The sequence below is a fragment of the Hylobates moloch genome, unplaced genomic scaffold, assembly GCF_009828535.3.
Source record: "Hylobates moloch isolate HMO894 unplaced genomic scaffold, HMol_V3 SCAFFOLD_4, whole genome shotgun sequence".
Lineage (NCBI taxonomy): Eukaryota > Metazoa > Chordata > Mammalia > Primates > Hylobatidae > Hylobates > Hylobates moloch.
The window spans coordinates 96696626-96714224 of NW_026652279.1; the positions used below are offsets into that span (position 1 = coordinate 96696626).

At 40.3% G+C, this 17599-nt stretch overlaps 1 protein-coding gene across 1 annotated transcript in view; it reads left to right on the forward strand.

The window, feature by feature from the left end:
- Positions 1–10790: 10790 nt before the first annotated feature.
- The window catches only part of LOC131383364 (complement C1q and tumor necrosis factor-related protein 9A-like), an 11302-nt gene continuing 4493 nt past the window's right edge, over positions 10791–17599 (forward strand). The window contains exons 1-2 of the mRNA XM_058438159.1: positions 10791–11235; positions 11993–12025. Coding sequence (XP_058294142.1) covers positions 10791–11235; positions 11993–12025 — 478 coding nt within the window. The remainder of the gene's footprint in view (positions 11236–11992; positions 12026–17599) is intronic.

Sequence of the window (17599 nt, forward strand, 5' to 3'; positions counted from 1 at the left end):
TCCTGGCTAACATGGTGAAACTCTGTCTCTACTAGAAATACAAAAAATTAGCCAGCTGCGGTGGCGGGCACCTGTAGTCCCAGCTACTCGGGAGGCTGAGGCAGGAGAATGGTGTGAACCCGGGAGGCGGAGCTTGTAGTGAGCCGAGATGGCACCACTGCACTCCAGCCTGGGAGACAGAGTGAGACTCTGTCACAAAAAAAAAAAAGTATATATAAAATATTGGTTTTAGACTATCATAATCTCTTTTATTAAAATATGATTTTTATAAAAATCATTAATTTTATTAATTCAGTCAACTTATTCTATGAAGTCAAGAAGATTGCACTACTAGTGGCAAGTAATATCAATATGAATAAAATATTTTTTATCAATGAGACTTTTCACATTGTCTAAAATATTCTTATATACTGATAGACCCTCAACTTACGATGGTTCAACTTCTAATTTTTTGACTTCACCGTGGTGTGAAACCATTGCAATTTCAACACACTGTGAATTTTGAATTTTGAATCTTGATCTTTTCCCAGGTTGGCAATACGTGGTACATGGATATATAATACTTTATTATAAGACTTTGTGTTAGACGATTTTGCCCACCAGTAGGCTAATGTAAGTGATCTGATAATGTTTAAGGTAGGCCATGCTAGGATGTTTGGTAGGTTGGGTGTATTAAATACATTTTCATCTTACAATGCTTTCAACTTACAATGGGTTTATTGGGATGTAACCCCATCATAAGTTGAGGAGGTTTTGTACTATGGGTTGAAAATCTCTACTCTAAAAACCTGAAGCTCCAAAATCTGACACTGTTTGAATGCAGACATAATGCCCTAAGTGGAAAATTCCACATCTGACCTCATGTGACAGAACAATAGCAAAACACAGTCAAATCTTTGTTTCATGCACAAAATTATTTTATAAAATCCTGTATAAAATTCAGGCTATGTGTATAAGGTATATATGAAACGTAAGTGAATTTTGTGTTTAGGCTTGTGTCTCATTCCTAAGATCTTTCATTAAGTATACACAAATATTCTAAAATCAAAAGAATACAAAATTTGAAACATTTCTGGTCTCAAGCATTTTGGATAAGGGATATTCAATCTGTCTTATTAGAAAAATAAAATTTCTATTCAGTATGACAGAAATTTAAAAATTAACTTGCCAAACTTGGACTTAACAGGTTTTTCCCAAACTGTTCATTTTTTTCCACTTGATTTTTGACTGGAATTTTTACTTGGAAATTTTTTATATCAAGCCTAAAGAGTATATTTTAAAATAATTATCCTTACAGATACATTTCTAAAATATTACATAATTTCTAAACATCTATGATTATGTAAATTCTTAAAGATTTGAAAAGTAGATGATTGGGAGACTATATCATTTTTCTACCTATATTTTGTGGATAATGTGCAAAATTTAGGAATAAGGTACAAAAACTATGCATTTCAAAATAGCTTAAAGGTGAACTTTATCCTTGGCTTCACACAGATGTGCTTATTATCCTAACTCATACAATTCTCAGACTACATTGTTTATTTGCTTTGTAAATACTCAAGTTGCTTTAACTTATGCTTTTGCATGTAGCCTTGAGTCTTCTCAGCACCTCCTGTGACATCTGTGATTTGATCCTTTGCTTCTTGCAACTAAAACAAATAATCATAATAATAAGCTTTACTCATAATCTAGTACAAATCTGCCCATCACCTGCTTTTGTAACTAAATTTTATCGGAAACACAGCCACACCTCTTCAATCTGCAAATTGTTTATGGTTACTTTTGTACTGTAACTACAGAGTTGAGTTGTTGCAACAGAGATCCTATTGCTCACAAAGCCTCACATAATACTGTCTGATCCTTTACAGAAAAGTTTACCAATCCTGCTCTAGGACTAAAACACAACATTATTCTGTTTTTCTGTGTTTAAATTATATTTGATTAGATAAATACTCAACTTACAAAATTTGTAAAATGGGAAAAGATGGGAAATTAACATATGATAAACCTTTATATTTTTGAATTATAAGCACCATTACATCAACTTATTTAATTTTATTTCTTTGTGTGTACACATCTAGTTTTATGGTAATAAAGTAATTTGTATACTTTTAACATTTAAAACTAGCATCTTTCCAGTAAAACAAAAAGAAAATTTAAAAATAAACAAAAACAAAACTACAATAGACAATATCAATTCCAAATGAGATCCTGATTCTCCTATTTAGCAACAGAGTTAAAGCCATCATTAGGAGACAATGTATTTTAAAACCGTCATCTTAAACTGCAAGGATATTCATTAAACATCACAAACAAGGCATAGGAGAAGCCATGTTATAAAATTGCCCTTTTAGCCCACCAAAACATCTCAAACCCACCCCGTGCTGACCTTCTATAATTCCATTTTTTAGAGGGTTTTTTTTTTCTGTTTTTAAACAAGAGAAATTAGATAGACACATGTTGGTGAATGCTCACTGTTCTTATTCACATACAGACAGGATATACTCTCAGCCCAATATACAGAGAGGTGGGGGGAAAAATGTATTGTTATACATTACTTCTTGGGAGCCTAGGCACCCTCTAGCTTCTAGCAGAGTGAAGAGTGAAAAAGAAAGGTTACTTCGTTTTGTTTTGTTTTCCCCCACACAGCTTCATGCTGTTGATTCCATACAGTGTTTGTTGAGGTACAGGGAGGAACAAAAGTAAATATGAAACAGAAAGGAGTGGAGATTATTTTTCCATAGTATTCTGCTCAAGTTATTTCCTCCCAAAATAAGTTGAGAACCATGGTGCAAATATGAAAGACCTCAAAAAAAAAGGCCAACTGAGCACAAGAGGAAAAAAAAAAGACTGCAACTTTCTCCTAGAGACTGGGCATAATTTTTTAAGTTGGAATCCATCAGTGTTCTGTGAGTCATCTTGTCCTTCTTCCTCCTCTCCTTCCTCCCCTTCATCACCATCATCATCATCTTCAACTTCATCTTCACTTTCCTTTAATCAGTATCTTTCAAACTTACTTTCTTTCTTTCTTCTTTCTTTCTTTCTTTCTTTCTTTCTTTCTTTCTTTCTTTCTTTCTTTCTTTTTCTTTCTCTCTCTTTGCTCCACCTCCTCCTTCTTTTCTTCTTCTCCTTCTCCTTCTCCTTCTCCTTCTTCTTTTTCTTCTTCTCCTTCTTTTCTTCTTTCTCCTCCTCCTTTTTCTCCTTCTTCCTGTTGGCCTTCTTTCACATTATTATTATTTATATCAGGAGCCAAGTAGCATTGCACCCTCACACCATGCTCCAGCTCACTGATTGCTCCCCCCACAAACTGTTTTCTCCTCCACTTTCACCTCACATCAAGAGGCCTCAACTACAGTTTTAAATATTTACAGATGTAAATGACCCCGGCTATGCCAGTAATTATAGAAATTAACATGATGCTTTAGGTGGCAACCAGATGTTTCATGGAATAGTTTGAGAGGAAGTATCTTCACAAAAGCCAGAGTGCCTCGGTCTGAATCTCAGCTCCAGCAGTTAATAGCTGTATGACTGAGCAAATTAACTTTCTGTGTCTTTTAGAAAATATATATATTATATAAAATATATATGTAAATATAAAATTATATATAAAAATTTATATAAAAATCTATAAAATGAAGAAAATAGTATCTACTACACTGGGATGCTGGAAAGATTAAATTGTGGGATATATGTAAGTACTCAGAAGAATATGTGTCATGTACTGAGCTATCTATACATATGTGTGTGTATAATATTTGCTATTGGCATCATTATTTTTATTATATTTTATGTTCTGGTGACATGGCCAATGAAAGTGGTCTATACCTGCGCTGAATCATTCTTCACACCACTAAAAATTACAGCAAATGGGATGAGGCCCAGTACATCTTCAGTACTTCATGGAACTTTCACCAGTTCCATTAGCCAACAGTGCTTTTTTCTACTTATAATAATTTATAGATTACTTTTCTCTATATACTACTTAGTGGGCAATGATCATGTACTACAATGCAAACAGCACCTCCTGGATTGAGTAGTACATAACTTACATGGCAATCAGAGGCAGGCTAAAGCCACTGACCTGAAAATATCAGACTCTATTGCTGAATCAAAGTTTTGCAAATCAATTCATTCGCAGCAACTGTCTATGTTGGGCTGCTTTAACAAGCACACTGATGAGCAGATGAAGGTTATGTTATATGGCATCTCAGAAAAGCTGCAGCCAGAGCTTTTCAGATTGTAAAGTGGTATCAATCTATAAATCTCAGTTCTGTCTGCACAATGAAAGAAGGAAAATTTAGATTTGTTTTCACAGTGAAAAAACATGAGCATTTGATTGAACAATTTTTCTCTGTAAGGCTTAAGTGGTCTTAATTTTGTGTTTAATTTCTTAAAATACACAAAATAAAAGCTTTACTACATCAGTGTCTCAAAAAAAAGAAAATACTGGTGTGGTATAAATATTTAATTGTATTCTAACAACTGTTAAGCTAAACTATTTTTGATTTATACAAAAATAAGTGACACGTATTTCACATATTATTCTCCTCTTAAGCAAATTTACAGTAAGATAAAATTATCTCTCATGAAAAAAACTAAAAGCAGTGTAGAATTAAGGGTGCAATTGTTTTGTACAGACTAGAAAATAAGTGTTGAAGCATAAGGTCAGACTCAGAACAGTCAGAGCAAGAAATATTGTGTGGCAGGTCTGAATGAATGAGGCTAAATGAACAGAAACTGAAAAAGCACGAAAGACAGCATGAGTAGGGAAGAGAGATGGTGAAATCAGCCCAATTAACCCCGAGGACAAAGTCCAATGGTAGGGAGATAAAAACATATGTCCATACAATAACTTGTAAATGAATGTGCATAGCAGCATTGAAAATAATAGCCAAAAAGTGAAAACAACCTAAACATCCATCAAGTGATGAACGAATAACTGGTATAGCCATACAGTAGAATATTATTCAAGAATAAAAAAAATGAAGTACTGATATGTGCCACAATACAAATGAACTCTGAAAACATTATGCTAAGAGAAAGAAGCCAGTCGTCAAGGAATGACTATTTATATGAAATGTCCAGAACAGGCAAATCTATGGAGACAAAAAGTAAGGATGCAGGGTTTCTTTTCAGGGTGATGAAAACGCACTAGGATTGATTGTGGTGAAGTTTACACAACTCTGTGTGTATACTAAGATGCACTTAGTTGTATACTTTAAATCGGTGAACAGTATATGTGATTTATATCTCACTAAAGTTGTTTTTAAAAATCTAATGGCAAGATTAACAGAATTTTCTTTATTTCTATTTTTTTTCTTTCTTTCTTTTTCTTTTTTCTTTTCTTTTTTTTTTTTTTGAGACAGGATCTCTCTCTGTCACTCAGGCTGGAATAAAGTGGCACAACTGTGGCTCACTGCAGCCTCAACCCCCTGGGCTCAGGTCATCCTCCCACCTCAGCCTCTCGAGTTGCTGGGACTATAGACTCCCACCTCCACTCCTAGCCTCAGGTAAGTTTCTTAATTCTCTATTTTGAATGTATACACAATACATAATCTAAATATTAATATGCTTTTACAATTTGTTTTAAATTTTTTTAAATAAAGGAAATGCCCAAATTTTCAAACAGTTTGTAAATTAACCTAAAACATTTGCATTCTGAAGAACAATAGCATGGCCTTTCTGTAATGGTTAACCTGAAATCCGTGAAATAAATAGGTGCAGATTCTATATCTATTCACAAAAGTGAAGATAAAAATAAGATAATTTTTGGAACATTCCATGAAACATTCTCCTCTGATTTAATCTGGCTTGCCTCATGCTGGCAATAGAGAAGTCACTAAAACATACTGTTTAACAGGAAAAAAAGTCTCTCAACTTTTGTGAGGAATGATACATAATTCTTAACTTTTCTAAGGGTATTATAAGGAAAAAATGTATGTAATTATAAAAAAAGGTATAATGAAAGTCATTATAAAGATACTAAAATTTTAATAAAATCAGTTATAATGAAGATACAAAAGAAAGCTATCTTCTGAAATTAGTATCCTCAAACACTTTATATTATTTAACCAGCTACCGTGTTAACAACTGTTGACATGTTAAATTTCACACATATTTGACTTCTGACTTGAAATAACTTCTTATTTAACTCCTATTCCCCTTTTCTAAATTAATGTGGTCGCATAATGTAACCTCTAGGGAAGCCTCTGATATAGATGGTTTTTTTTTTTTTTAGATGGAGTCTTGCTCTGTCGCCAGGCTGGAGGGCAGTGGCATGATCTCGGCTCACTGCAAACTTCTGCCTCCCAAGTTCACGTGATTCTCCTGCCTCAGCCTCCCCAGTAGCTGGGACTACAGGCATAGGCCACCATGCCAGGCTAATTTTTTTTTTAATTTTTAGTAGAGACGGGGGTTTCACCACGTTGGCCAGGAAGGTCTCAATCTCTTGACCTCGTGATCTGCCCACCTTGGCCTCCCAAAGTGCTGGGATTACAGGCGTGAGCCACTGCGCCCAGCCCGACATAGATGGTTTTTTTAGGGTTTCAGCGACTTCTTGTTGAAGTTGTCTCACAACTACCTGTTAAAGTATTTTTGTTACTGATTTTGTAAATCACCTTATTATTAAATTTTAAATAATATCTAACTAACATATACTTTGAAAAATATCACCACATATACAATTCACCTTCTTTTCCTTGTGTGTACATATTCCTATTTATGACCGAATCCAGTTAAGGACACAGCAGGTGTTATCTTCCTGCCAAATAGATATTCTGTTACTAGACGACAGTTTTAGCCCACCATTCAGTCATCTGCTGATAATTCTGCGACGCTTAACAACCTGCTGAAGTCTCAAGAAAGCAGTGGATATGTGAGTGAGGCTGGCGGTGGTCAATTCTACACTGAGAAACGTTTCCCTCTTTTTCCTCTTTTTTTATCAGGAGCTCAAATCAACCTCGGGGTCCTCAGTTATTCACTTGCCTGTCAAAATCTTCCCAATGGATTCCTGTCTCAAAATAAAAGAAAAATTCCAATGGCCTTTAAGGCCCTGTAGGTAACCTCCTGACCTCAGCTGCTATGAGTCTCTCTCCTACTTATGGCATTTTTACTTTATGTGAATCCCACCTCCCCTCATTAGTCTGAAAATGAGGATCCAATGCCAAACTAAAAGGTCACAGATAACTACACGTATCATTGCTGGACAAAGCTCTATCCAAATGATGGTCAGTGAGCCTCAAAATAAAAATTATAAGCAAATTATATGTAATAATAGTAAATTATGTATACCAGTGGGAAAAATAAATCAAATATGGTTTTGCTAAAATTCACTCTATTTGTCCCAGATTGTTATTTAATAAAAAGTAGATGCCTTTTAAAAGTTGAGTGGTCATAACAACATGTAATTTGAAATGGAAATGTTTTCAGATTTAAGTTAAATTGACATTAATAAAAATAAAACTATACTAACTAAAACGTATGAAAAGCCACTGAAGAAAAAGTATTACAAGATGTAGCAATACACATTTCTGCCATTGCCATATATTATAGTAAGACATAGTCTCTGATACAGTTTGAATGTTTGTCTCCTCCACATCTCATGTTGAAATATGATCCCTGGTATTGGAGGTGGAGCCTAATGGGAGTTGTTTTGGTCATGGGGGCTGAACCCCTATGAATGGCCTGGTGCCCTCCCTGGAGTAGTCAGTAGTTCATGCCAACTGGTTTTCTGAAAGAACCTGGCAGCTCTGTCTTGCTCTCTTCTCTCTTACTGTCTTGCCATGTGAGGCACCTGCTCCCCCTGCACCTTCTGCCGTGAATGAAGATTCCTGAGGCCTCACCAGAAGCTGGGCAGATGCTGGTGCCTTGCTTGTACAGGCTTCAGAGTAGTGAGTCAAATAAGTCTCTTTTTGAATTACTAAGCCTCAGGTTTTTTTTTTATGGTAGTGAAAAACAGACTAATATTGACACCTTGAAAATTGGAGATCACGAAAAGTCAAAGTAAGAGAATATGGGCATTATCTCCCAAATTTGAAGTATACGAAAATATATAAAGCAAATAATTTAAATTGAATATTTAGCCCAGAAAATAATTGATAAAAATGATTAAATATCTTCTTATTTTGCAATTATAAATAGAAATTTGACACAATGTGAATCAAAACTGGACCATCCATTTAAGACAATTTTTATTTTAATTTTAAATTAGAAATTATTATGCTTATTTTATCTAACAATTTTATTGAAAGGTTAATCACATAAGGACAAATTATAATTACCTAAGATTGCCATAGTATCTTACATACAACTACCTGTTATTCAACAAAAGCCAAAAAGGTAGCCAGTCTGGCAAGTTAAGATGGATCAAACAACTAAAACCAGTACTGTGTTATATCATTATATTGTTTGCATTTAAAATAAAATATAAAGGCAACCACAAAAATTAAGTAGGGACTATAACTGCTGTGCAGAAGAGATTTCACATAGCAGGCATGAGACTGCCGTCCTTAGAAAGGCCTGCTCGCATGGCTGACCTCTGCTTGGCATTTGGGAACTTGGAATTGGGAGAGTGCCCACTATTTCCTAAGTGACAAGAGTGGTTCACTCTGTCCTAAACTGTTTGTACAAACAATGCGGTTTACTCTGAATAGCTGCTTTCCTTCTGGGAGTCTGGAAGTTGAGTACCTTTGAGAGAGAGAAGCCTATGTGAATAGCCTCCATAAAAACTTGAGTGCTGAGTCTCTAATGAGATTCTGGTACTGGTAGACAACATTGCACATGTGTTGTCAAATTTTGAAGCTGAGGGAATTAAGTACATCCTGGTAACTCCACAGGAAAAGACTCCTTGAAGTTTGCGCCTGATTTCCTCCAGATTTCACCAAGTACACTTTTTCCCTTTGCTAATTTTGCTTCGTGTCCTTTAATTGTCATAAATCGAAGCCCTGAGTATGACTATTTGGTAGGCCCTGTGAGTCCTTCTAGTGACTCACCAAACCTGGGGGTAGTCTTGGAAACCGTGACACAATTGCATTATGTAAATTTTTAAAAATTTAACTTGATGTGTTATTTGTGACTATAATCAAAGGTTATTTCACAGAATACCTTTATCTAATCTGTTGTTCTTGATAGTTGCCTTAGAGATGTATTTCTATATTGGTTTTAATAAGGCCATAAAAGGGATAGAGAAAACAATAGTCTCAGAAAATAATGTGATGAAGCTACAATCCTATTTTATACAAAATAAAAAATAGAGAATCTTGATGATTGACAGTATGTTCTATAGTATGAAAATTTCTTGAACTAAACTGAAAATATCACAGTCAATTTTCTCCAACTTAGCAGTGTTTAATTCCTTTTTATAATTATGCATCAGGCTGAGAGTGATGACATGCACCTGTAGTCTCAGCTACTCAAGAGCCTGAGGCAGGAGAATCACTTGCGGTCAGGAGTTAAAGGCTGCAATTCTCTATGATTGCATCTGTGAATATCTAAGCTGCACTACAACTTGGGCAACATAGCGAGACCCTGTCTCTTAAAACAATAATAATAAATAAAATAACTGTACATCCATGTAACTGGGATAATTGTAGAAAAACATATAACCATTGGATACGGTATAATACTCTATTACTGATCATAGAGTTCCTTTTATTTTTTCCAGTCTTTTTCTTAATTTCTTATACAACTAAAAACATAGTTCACCTATTAAAAGCAGTTTTTCAAAAAGTCAAAAGAATTGCATCCAGAATGTATGATGAGTTATCTGCTGTTACCCCTAAACAGTAGATTTTACCATAAAGATTCAATAAAACTTTTATTTAGGGATGAAAAGGCAGTTATCTTATATAGAGGTGGTTAAAAGTGTGATAATCCATTCAAGAGCTCCATCTAACTGGGTAGGCGTGGGAGAAGGAAGCCTCTGAGAGCAACCTAGGAAGGCGCCTGGCTTGAGAAATGTCAGTGGACTCAGTGTTGGAGTAAGAGGGATGCGAAAGGGAGCAGTGGGGCGGGGCTGCTTTTGCGAGGGATCATGGAGAGGAGACAAAGAGAACAGACTGTGCCCTCTGATTGCCCCGAAGGCTAGGCCCTGCCGCAGAAGCTGTGCTAGTGGCCCTGCTCACTCGCCCTTTGGGGGTGAGTAGATAGAATTTCCTTCTCTAATTAACCGCTCAGAAACGCTAAGTCAACAGCCCATTGTTTGCTGTGGCTGTAATCAGGAAAAGATTCCTATGAAGGCTGCCAAGTGGCTACTCCCCACTTTTTGTTTCTTCTTAACATCCACCTGCTTCCCAAAGTGACCTGCTCTGGCTCCTTGGGCTGCACTGGGGAGGGGCGGTCGCTAGGGTGGGGAGGGGGCGAGCCCCAGAACCCATAGGGCAGAGCATATTGGCTGCATGTATAGGAGGGAGTGAAAGAGATGGGGGTGGCATTTTCTTCCAGGAGAGTTGTGGGGAGATGACCTAACATAAGCGCGCCCCTACTCCGCACGGGCGAGAAGGGCAAAGCTGGAGTGAACCGAGCTGAGCCTGGGCCGCCGAGCCCTGGAGGTTGGAGGCGCTGCGGTCGGGAAGCGCTCGGAGGATGGAGCCCTTTTCCCGGTAAGCAGGGTGCCAGGGTCTCACTCCTGAGCCGGCTTCCCACGGACCCCTGGCCCCTGCAGGGTCCTGCAGTGAGGATGATCATGCCCACGGGGTGGGTGGGGTGTTAGCAAAGCGCGGCTGCAGGGCAGGTTCTGGAAGCCACTCCGCGTGGCTGGGCTGGAGTGTGCAGACGTGGAAAAGCCCGGAATGGGGAGTGCGTGTCCGGTGGAGGCCCGAGACTGGCCTTCCCTCGCTGGGTCTGCGGCAGAGGTCGAGGCCGGCAGGCTGCCCAGCTGGGCCTGTCCCGGAGCTCCCTTGGGGCGGAGGCGCGGGAGGCGGGGAAGGGCCGGGCGGCGGGACAGGTGTCCCCAGCGGGAGGTCGGGAACCCGTCGGGGCCGCCTGCGGTGCAGGGGTCGGAGGCCAGGCGACGCGGGCGGGAGGGAGCCCTGCCAGAACTGCTGAGAGCCCCAGCCGCGCTGGGACTCAGGGGCTCCCTGCCTTTAGCCACTAAGAGGTGGGGCAGGCTGCTGGGTGCCCGGGAGAAGCCAGGTGCCGCTCATTTTACACGGACTAATTGGATCCTGCCCCCTGCCTGGAACCTCGGCATTGTCTTGTCCCCTGCACTGACGGGGAAACTGAGGCACGGAGCGAGTAAGGCGGGGGAGGGAGTCGCCGCCTCCGAGCAGGGGTGCGCCCTGCACCCACCCGCACACCCAGCTCCCGCGTGGCCTCTGCTCCTGCTCCGTGCACCGCGGCATCTGGGGAAACCGGGCTGGGCTCCTCTGTCCTCTAGAAGCTATTCGTAAGTTTTAGATAAATGTTACTACTAGACACGAGGAAAGTGAATCCATGATTGGCATTGAACAAATGGTTGCACCGCGTTCTCCGCATTAGATGGAGTGTGTGATTGTGGGTGAGAGGGGAATGGGCACTGAATCCTTACCTACACAAATGCCTAAACTCGTAAGGCATTATGATACACACATCTGAAAATCTAAGTGATAGGAATTCTAATAGTCTGGGATCCAAATGAGACCCAGCCACTGTTAGCAGCCTTCAGTTTTGTCCTGTTGCCCGTAATTACCCCAAGGTCAGGGAGAAGCACTGAAGCAAAGGCATGAACATCACTTTGAAAAAGAAACCTGCCTGGGGCACTCCTTCCTTCAGACTCCCCTTGAAAGTATTCCCTCATTTCATTCAAAAGGAGTTAACTTTTCTAAACTAAGTGGTGCTGGTAGAAGATGCTACCTGATTTAAGTGTTGCTGTAATTCTTGAAGCTCTTCGAAGACATCTTGGCCTTCCTCTGTTCCCTCCCCTTCCTGCTGTTTTGCAGACATATCCACTGGGGAATTGTATGGCAGGAGGGCTGATTTTATTTAGTTGGCCCTTGATTCCTGGTTTGCACAGTATCTGGGTCCGGCCTGCAGCCCTCGGGTCCAGGTAAGTTCATTAGGAAAAGATTTATTTACATTCAATTTAAGGCATCCAGGTCCTAAAACAGCACTTATATTATCTGTGGGATAATCCTGCTTATTAATTTGCAGAATAGTCAGATGTCTATAGAGTTTTGGGTAGGAAAGGGGTAAGCCGCTTTCAAAATTTATTCTTGAGGAGGCTGAAGAGGAGATAAAAGCAGATTTTGAAATTCTGCTAGAACACTGCCACTGGCTAGGAGGAGAGATAAAAACCATAGAATAAGTCATGAGAATAATGGACCTTTTTAACGGAGCTTTCTAGAGAAGCTTATAACTTATTTTGCACAAATTTTTTTTTTTTTTTTTTGGAGACGGAGTCTCGCCCTGTCGCCCAGGCTGGAGTGCAGTGGCGCAATCTCGGCTCACTGCAAGCTCCGCCTCCCGGGTTCACGCCATTCTCCTGCCTCAGCCTCCCGAGTAGCTGGGACTACAGGCGCCCACCACCACGCCCGGCTAATTTTTTGTATTTTTAGTAGAGACAGGGTTTCACTGTGTTAGCCAGGATGGTCTCAATCTCCTGACCTCGTGATCCGCCCGCCTCGGCCTCCCAAAGTGCTGGGATTACAGGCGTGAGCCACCACGCCCGGCATTTTGCACAAATTTTAGTGTGTACTTTTTTTTCTTGATCAGGTTCACGTATTCAACTTGTATACATTTTCATATTTATGGCTATGCTAATTTACAGTGTAGGAGAAAACCGTCAATATATGTTGAAGAAGAAATCTATGAGGTGTACAATAGAAAGAGTGCATGAAAGAGAATATATTTGAAGAAGGCACCCTAGAGCTATTGGACTCTTAGATCGTCAGACCTGGGAGGGCATTCATCCTTTCCAGTGCATACAGGAGGAAGCTGAGGCTCTGAGGTTTGGAAGCCCAGGAGATATCACTCAGCTGATTTCTAGCAGGTTTGTATTAAATCTTAGTTTTGGAGAGCTGAGAATCTTGAGTGATAACCTTGGCTGTTGAATTAAGGACATGACGTTCTTGGAGAAAATTAATCAGGAAGGGCACTGGGTGAACATTTATCAAGAGATTCTTTAGCAAACGACAGATATAGGTAAAGCAAAGGGAAATGAGCCAGAAATAAATGAATTAAATAAGGACCTATTTTGGGGGAACAAAATAACATTAACTTCAAAGTTATTTGCAGTGTGTGTCCCTTTGCCCCGACCAAGCCAGTATGACTGACTCATGCGATCACAGAATTCTGCAGAATGATCTCTAGTCTCTATACATTCATACATATGAATGAATAGAGATCTTGTCTTGATCTGTCTAAGGCAGTGACTGTTGTTCCTTTTTACATGTATTACTGGGAGGGTTGTATGCCCAGTGAGTCCCCAACAGCTGTCACTCTGGCTGACTACAGTAGTCTGCAAGCCTCCTCACTTCTGATGAGCAGCCACATCTTGGGCAGTGCACGCCTTGTATTAGTCAGGATGTGGGCTCAGCTGTGTGTCACAGACCCCAAATAACAGTGGCTTATGAAAGGTAGAAGTCTATTTCTGTTTCATGTGCTCATGTCAAAGATGTGCTGGCAGGACAGGTCTGGCCTGTGGGAGTCATCTGAGGCCAGGGGTTTTCTGTCCCCAAACTCTGTTGCCCTCCTTCAAGGAGTCCCACATGGTTCACCATGCCATGCACACCCCTACACAGAAAGCGGGAAAGGGCACCCCCTTACCCTTTAAGGCCAGTCATTGCACACAATTACACGCCTCACTTTTTTTTTTTTTTTTTTTGCTTATTCCCATGGCCCCTAATTTAGTTTCATGGTCATATCCAGGCTGCAAGGGAGGCTAGGGAGGGCAGTCTATCGTGGGGGGCTAGAAGCCCAGCTAAAATTTCTATCACTTTGGATGAAGGTGAGAAGGGGTATTGGAAATAACTAGCAACTCCACAAAAGCACTGACAAGGATCAGAGTTGATACCCAGTCACCTTCCCAAGTGATGGTCCACACACAGCTGGAACCAGGATAGTATTTCTTGCATGCCTGCATTGATTCATTCAACAAATACTTGACTGAAAATAAGGAAGTGGAAAAATGCAGTCACTATCTTCATAAAGCTCTAACCCAGGTTGCTGCCTACTAAGTGATCACTAGTCTAGGTGTGGTGTACAGAGTAAGTGGGGACTGGGGAGGACAGTAATTCAGATAAGAGGAGAGAGAGAGTGGGTGATTGCAGGGAAAGATGGGAGACAGAAGAGGCTCCTAGCTCTTTCCAGAAGGCACTCCTGGAAAAAGACCAGACCCATAAATTAAAAGTCGAGAGTGTAACTGTAGTTGAACTAATGAAACTGAGAGTCCAACCCATAGCTTTGTGAGAGGCACAAATGTAATTTTTTATTTTTCAAAATAACATTAATATAATTTCTTCTATATTCCTTGTGCAAATCCTCAATGTTCTACATTGAAGAAGAGGCTAAATAGGAGGTATAAACTTGCTAAAATTTCATATTAAAAAATAGTGCTGAGCTGGGTGGTGTCCATGTCTCTAATCCCAGCTATTCAGGAGGCTGAGGCAGGAGGACCACTTAAGCCTAGGAGTTCGAGTCTGGCCTGGGCAACATCATGAGACTGTATCTCTATAAACAAACAAACAAACAAATAAATAAAAAAGAAATAGTGCCACAACTTACTTTGCTACGTATTTGGGAGAACGCGTATTAGTTAATCAAAATCATTTGCTGAAGGTTGTCTACATGCTGTATAAACAAGCTAGATAGACTCTACCTACATCAGATATGCAAAACTAGTGAAAGAATTACAGAAGAGTAACCATTTGCTTTCAGGCTGCTCCTTCTTCCCTGGAGAGCAAATTGGAGTTTATCCTAACCTGACACCTTTATGATCTTCTGATCATTTTATCCCTGGAATAGTTGTACTCCACATGTTGAAAGGCTAAAATGAAAATTATAGAACCCTCAACAAAGTTTCGTTGATGAAATTTCGATTTGACTGTTTCCAGCCACTTCTGAGTTTAACAAAGGAGGCTCGTGTATATTCTTCATGGAATTTGGCTCCAAGAAAACTCAACTCAATTTCCTGGAATGGAGCGAATTTGTGACTTCTAAGGGAAACATCTGCATTTCCTTTCCCAAAAATACTCCACTTGCCTTAGACTGCACCCTGTGACATTTCCACCAGATGGCAATACAGTCTTCGGATGACAGAGTCTTGCTGGTTTTCAAAATCTAGAAATATTTGTGTAGGCACTATAAAAAAGCATTTTTTATAAATGAAAAGCTGCCATAACCGTCCCCCATTCTAAAGCAACCATCTTTATTTGCATATATTCACTTCGAGTTTTTGTCAATATTCATATAGTCGTAAGTACATTTATAATGTGCCTGGCATTTTAGTCTACTATTGAAATTCAACACAACATATATCATTTACATATTTCTACATGACCTTCATAATTATTGCAGCAGTTACATACTATTACACATAGTAAACCTTTCCCCTGTTGTTACATAGTTTGTAGTATGCACTTTTTCACCTGTTATAGACAATGCTGCAGGTAATGGCACACAACTGACACACAGCTTTGGAATATTAGGAAGAATTTTAGGGATAGGAATACAGGGTGAAAGGCATAGATGTCTTTTGCTGTTTAACTTTTCTAGAAAGAGGTGCAGATTTACACAGCTATCAGCACTATGAGAGGATCTGGGTTCTGACCAGTTGCACTAGACCACATTTTTGTTTTGTTTTTTTAAATCCTAAAAGTCAGGTGCAGGGGCTTTAGCCTGTAATACTAGCACTTTGGGAGACTGAGGCGGGAGCTCTGGAATTCAAGACTAGCCTGGGCAACACAGTGAGACCCAGTCTCAAAAAAAAAAAAAAAAAAAAGAAAGAAAGCAAGAAAGAAAACAAAAGAAAGGAAGGGAGGGAGGGAGGGAAGGAAGGAAGGAAAAAAGAAAAGAGAAGAGAAATTAGGGCCAGTGGCAATGGCTCATGCCTGTAATCCCAGCACTTTGGGAGGCCAAGACGGGCAGATTACCTGAGGTCAGGAGTTTGAGACCAGCCTGGCCAACATGGTGAAACCCCGTCTCTACTAAAAACACAAAAATTAGCCGGACGTGGTGGCAGCGCCTGTAATCCCAACTACTGGAGAAGCTGAATTGCTTGAACCTGGGAGGCGGAGTTTGCAGTGAGCAGAGATTGCACTCCAGCCTGGGTCACAAGAGTGAAACTACGTCTCAAAACAAACAAACAAACAAAAAATTTAGCCGGGTGTGGTGGTGCATACCTGTAGTCCCAGCTGCTTGGGAGGTTGAGGCAGGAGGATCACTTAAGCTGGGAGGTCGAGACTACAGTGAGCTGTGATTGCATGACTGTACTTTGGCCTTGGTGATGGAGCAAGACCTTGTCTCCAAAAATTATATATATATCCTAAGACATCTCCCATGATGATACATTAATTTCTTTTTTTTTTTTTGAGACAGAGTCTTGCTGTGGCCCAGGCTGGAGTGCGGTGGCGCAATCTCGGCTCACTGCAGGCTCTGCCTCCCGGGGTTCACGCCATTCTCCTGCCTCAGCCTCCTGAGTAGCTGGGACTACAGGCACCTGCCACCTCGCCAGGCTAATTTTTTGTATTTTTAGTAGAGACGGGGTTTCACTGTGTTAGCCAGGATGGTCTCGATCTCCTGATCTCGTGATCCACCTGCCTCGGCCTCCCAAAGTGCTGGGATTACAGGCGTGAGCCACCGCGCCCGGCCGATGATACATTAATTTCATTCAACAAGTATTTGTTCAATCTGCTGTTCCAAGTTTAATATTGAGTACTGGGAAGGCAATAATGAGGAAATACAGTCAGGCGGGGAGTCAGATTCTTCATCCTACAATTATATAAACAAGTGTCAAGCCCCTGCCATGACAGGCGCCATGTGGGAGAGTAACATGGTGCTCCGCAGCCCTGAGTGGGAGCGTTGCTGAGTCAGGAGGCCCGGCCATCCACGTTTCGTTTTCCTTCCAGGCCTTGCGTTTGCCGCTCCCTCTGTTTGGAGCACTGCCCAGGCGTTGTCTTAGCTCCTGCTGCGGGGAAAACTGCATGGATAACCTGGGGTGGGGGCAGTGTCTACAGAGGAAAGGACGTGAAAACGCACTTCCCCCGAACTAGGTGACGTTTGCTGTGTGTGTGGCCCTTCTTCACAGTGGCCTCCTAGAAAAACAAGACCCTGACTCAAAGAACACTCTCATTACAGTAAGACTGCTTGGAATGCTTTACTTTTTTAAAAATTTAATTTAATTGTTTAATGTAGTAAAAAAAAATATAAAATGTACCAGCTTAATTATTTTAAGGACACAGTTCAGTGGCATTAAGTACATTCTCTTTGTTGTGCAACCATCACCACCACCCACCTCCAGAACTCTTTTAAAATCTTCCCATACTCTGTACCCATCAAACAACTGCCATTTCCTTCTCTCTTCACCCCTGGCAACCACCATCCTACTTTTTCTTTATATGAGTTTGACAGCTCTAGGAACCTCTTATAACTGAAGTTATCCAGGTCTGTCTTTTTGTGACTAGCT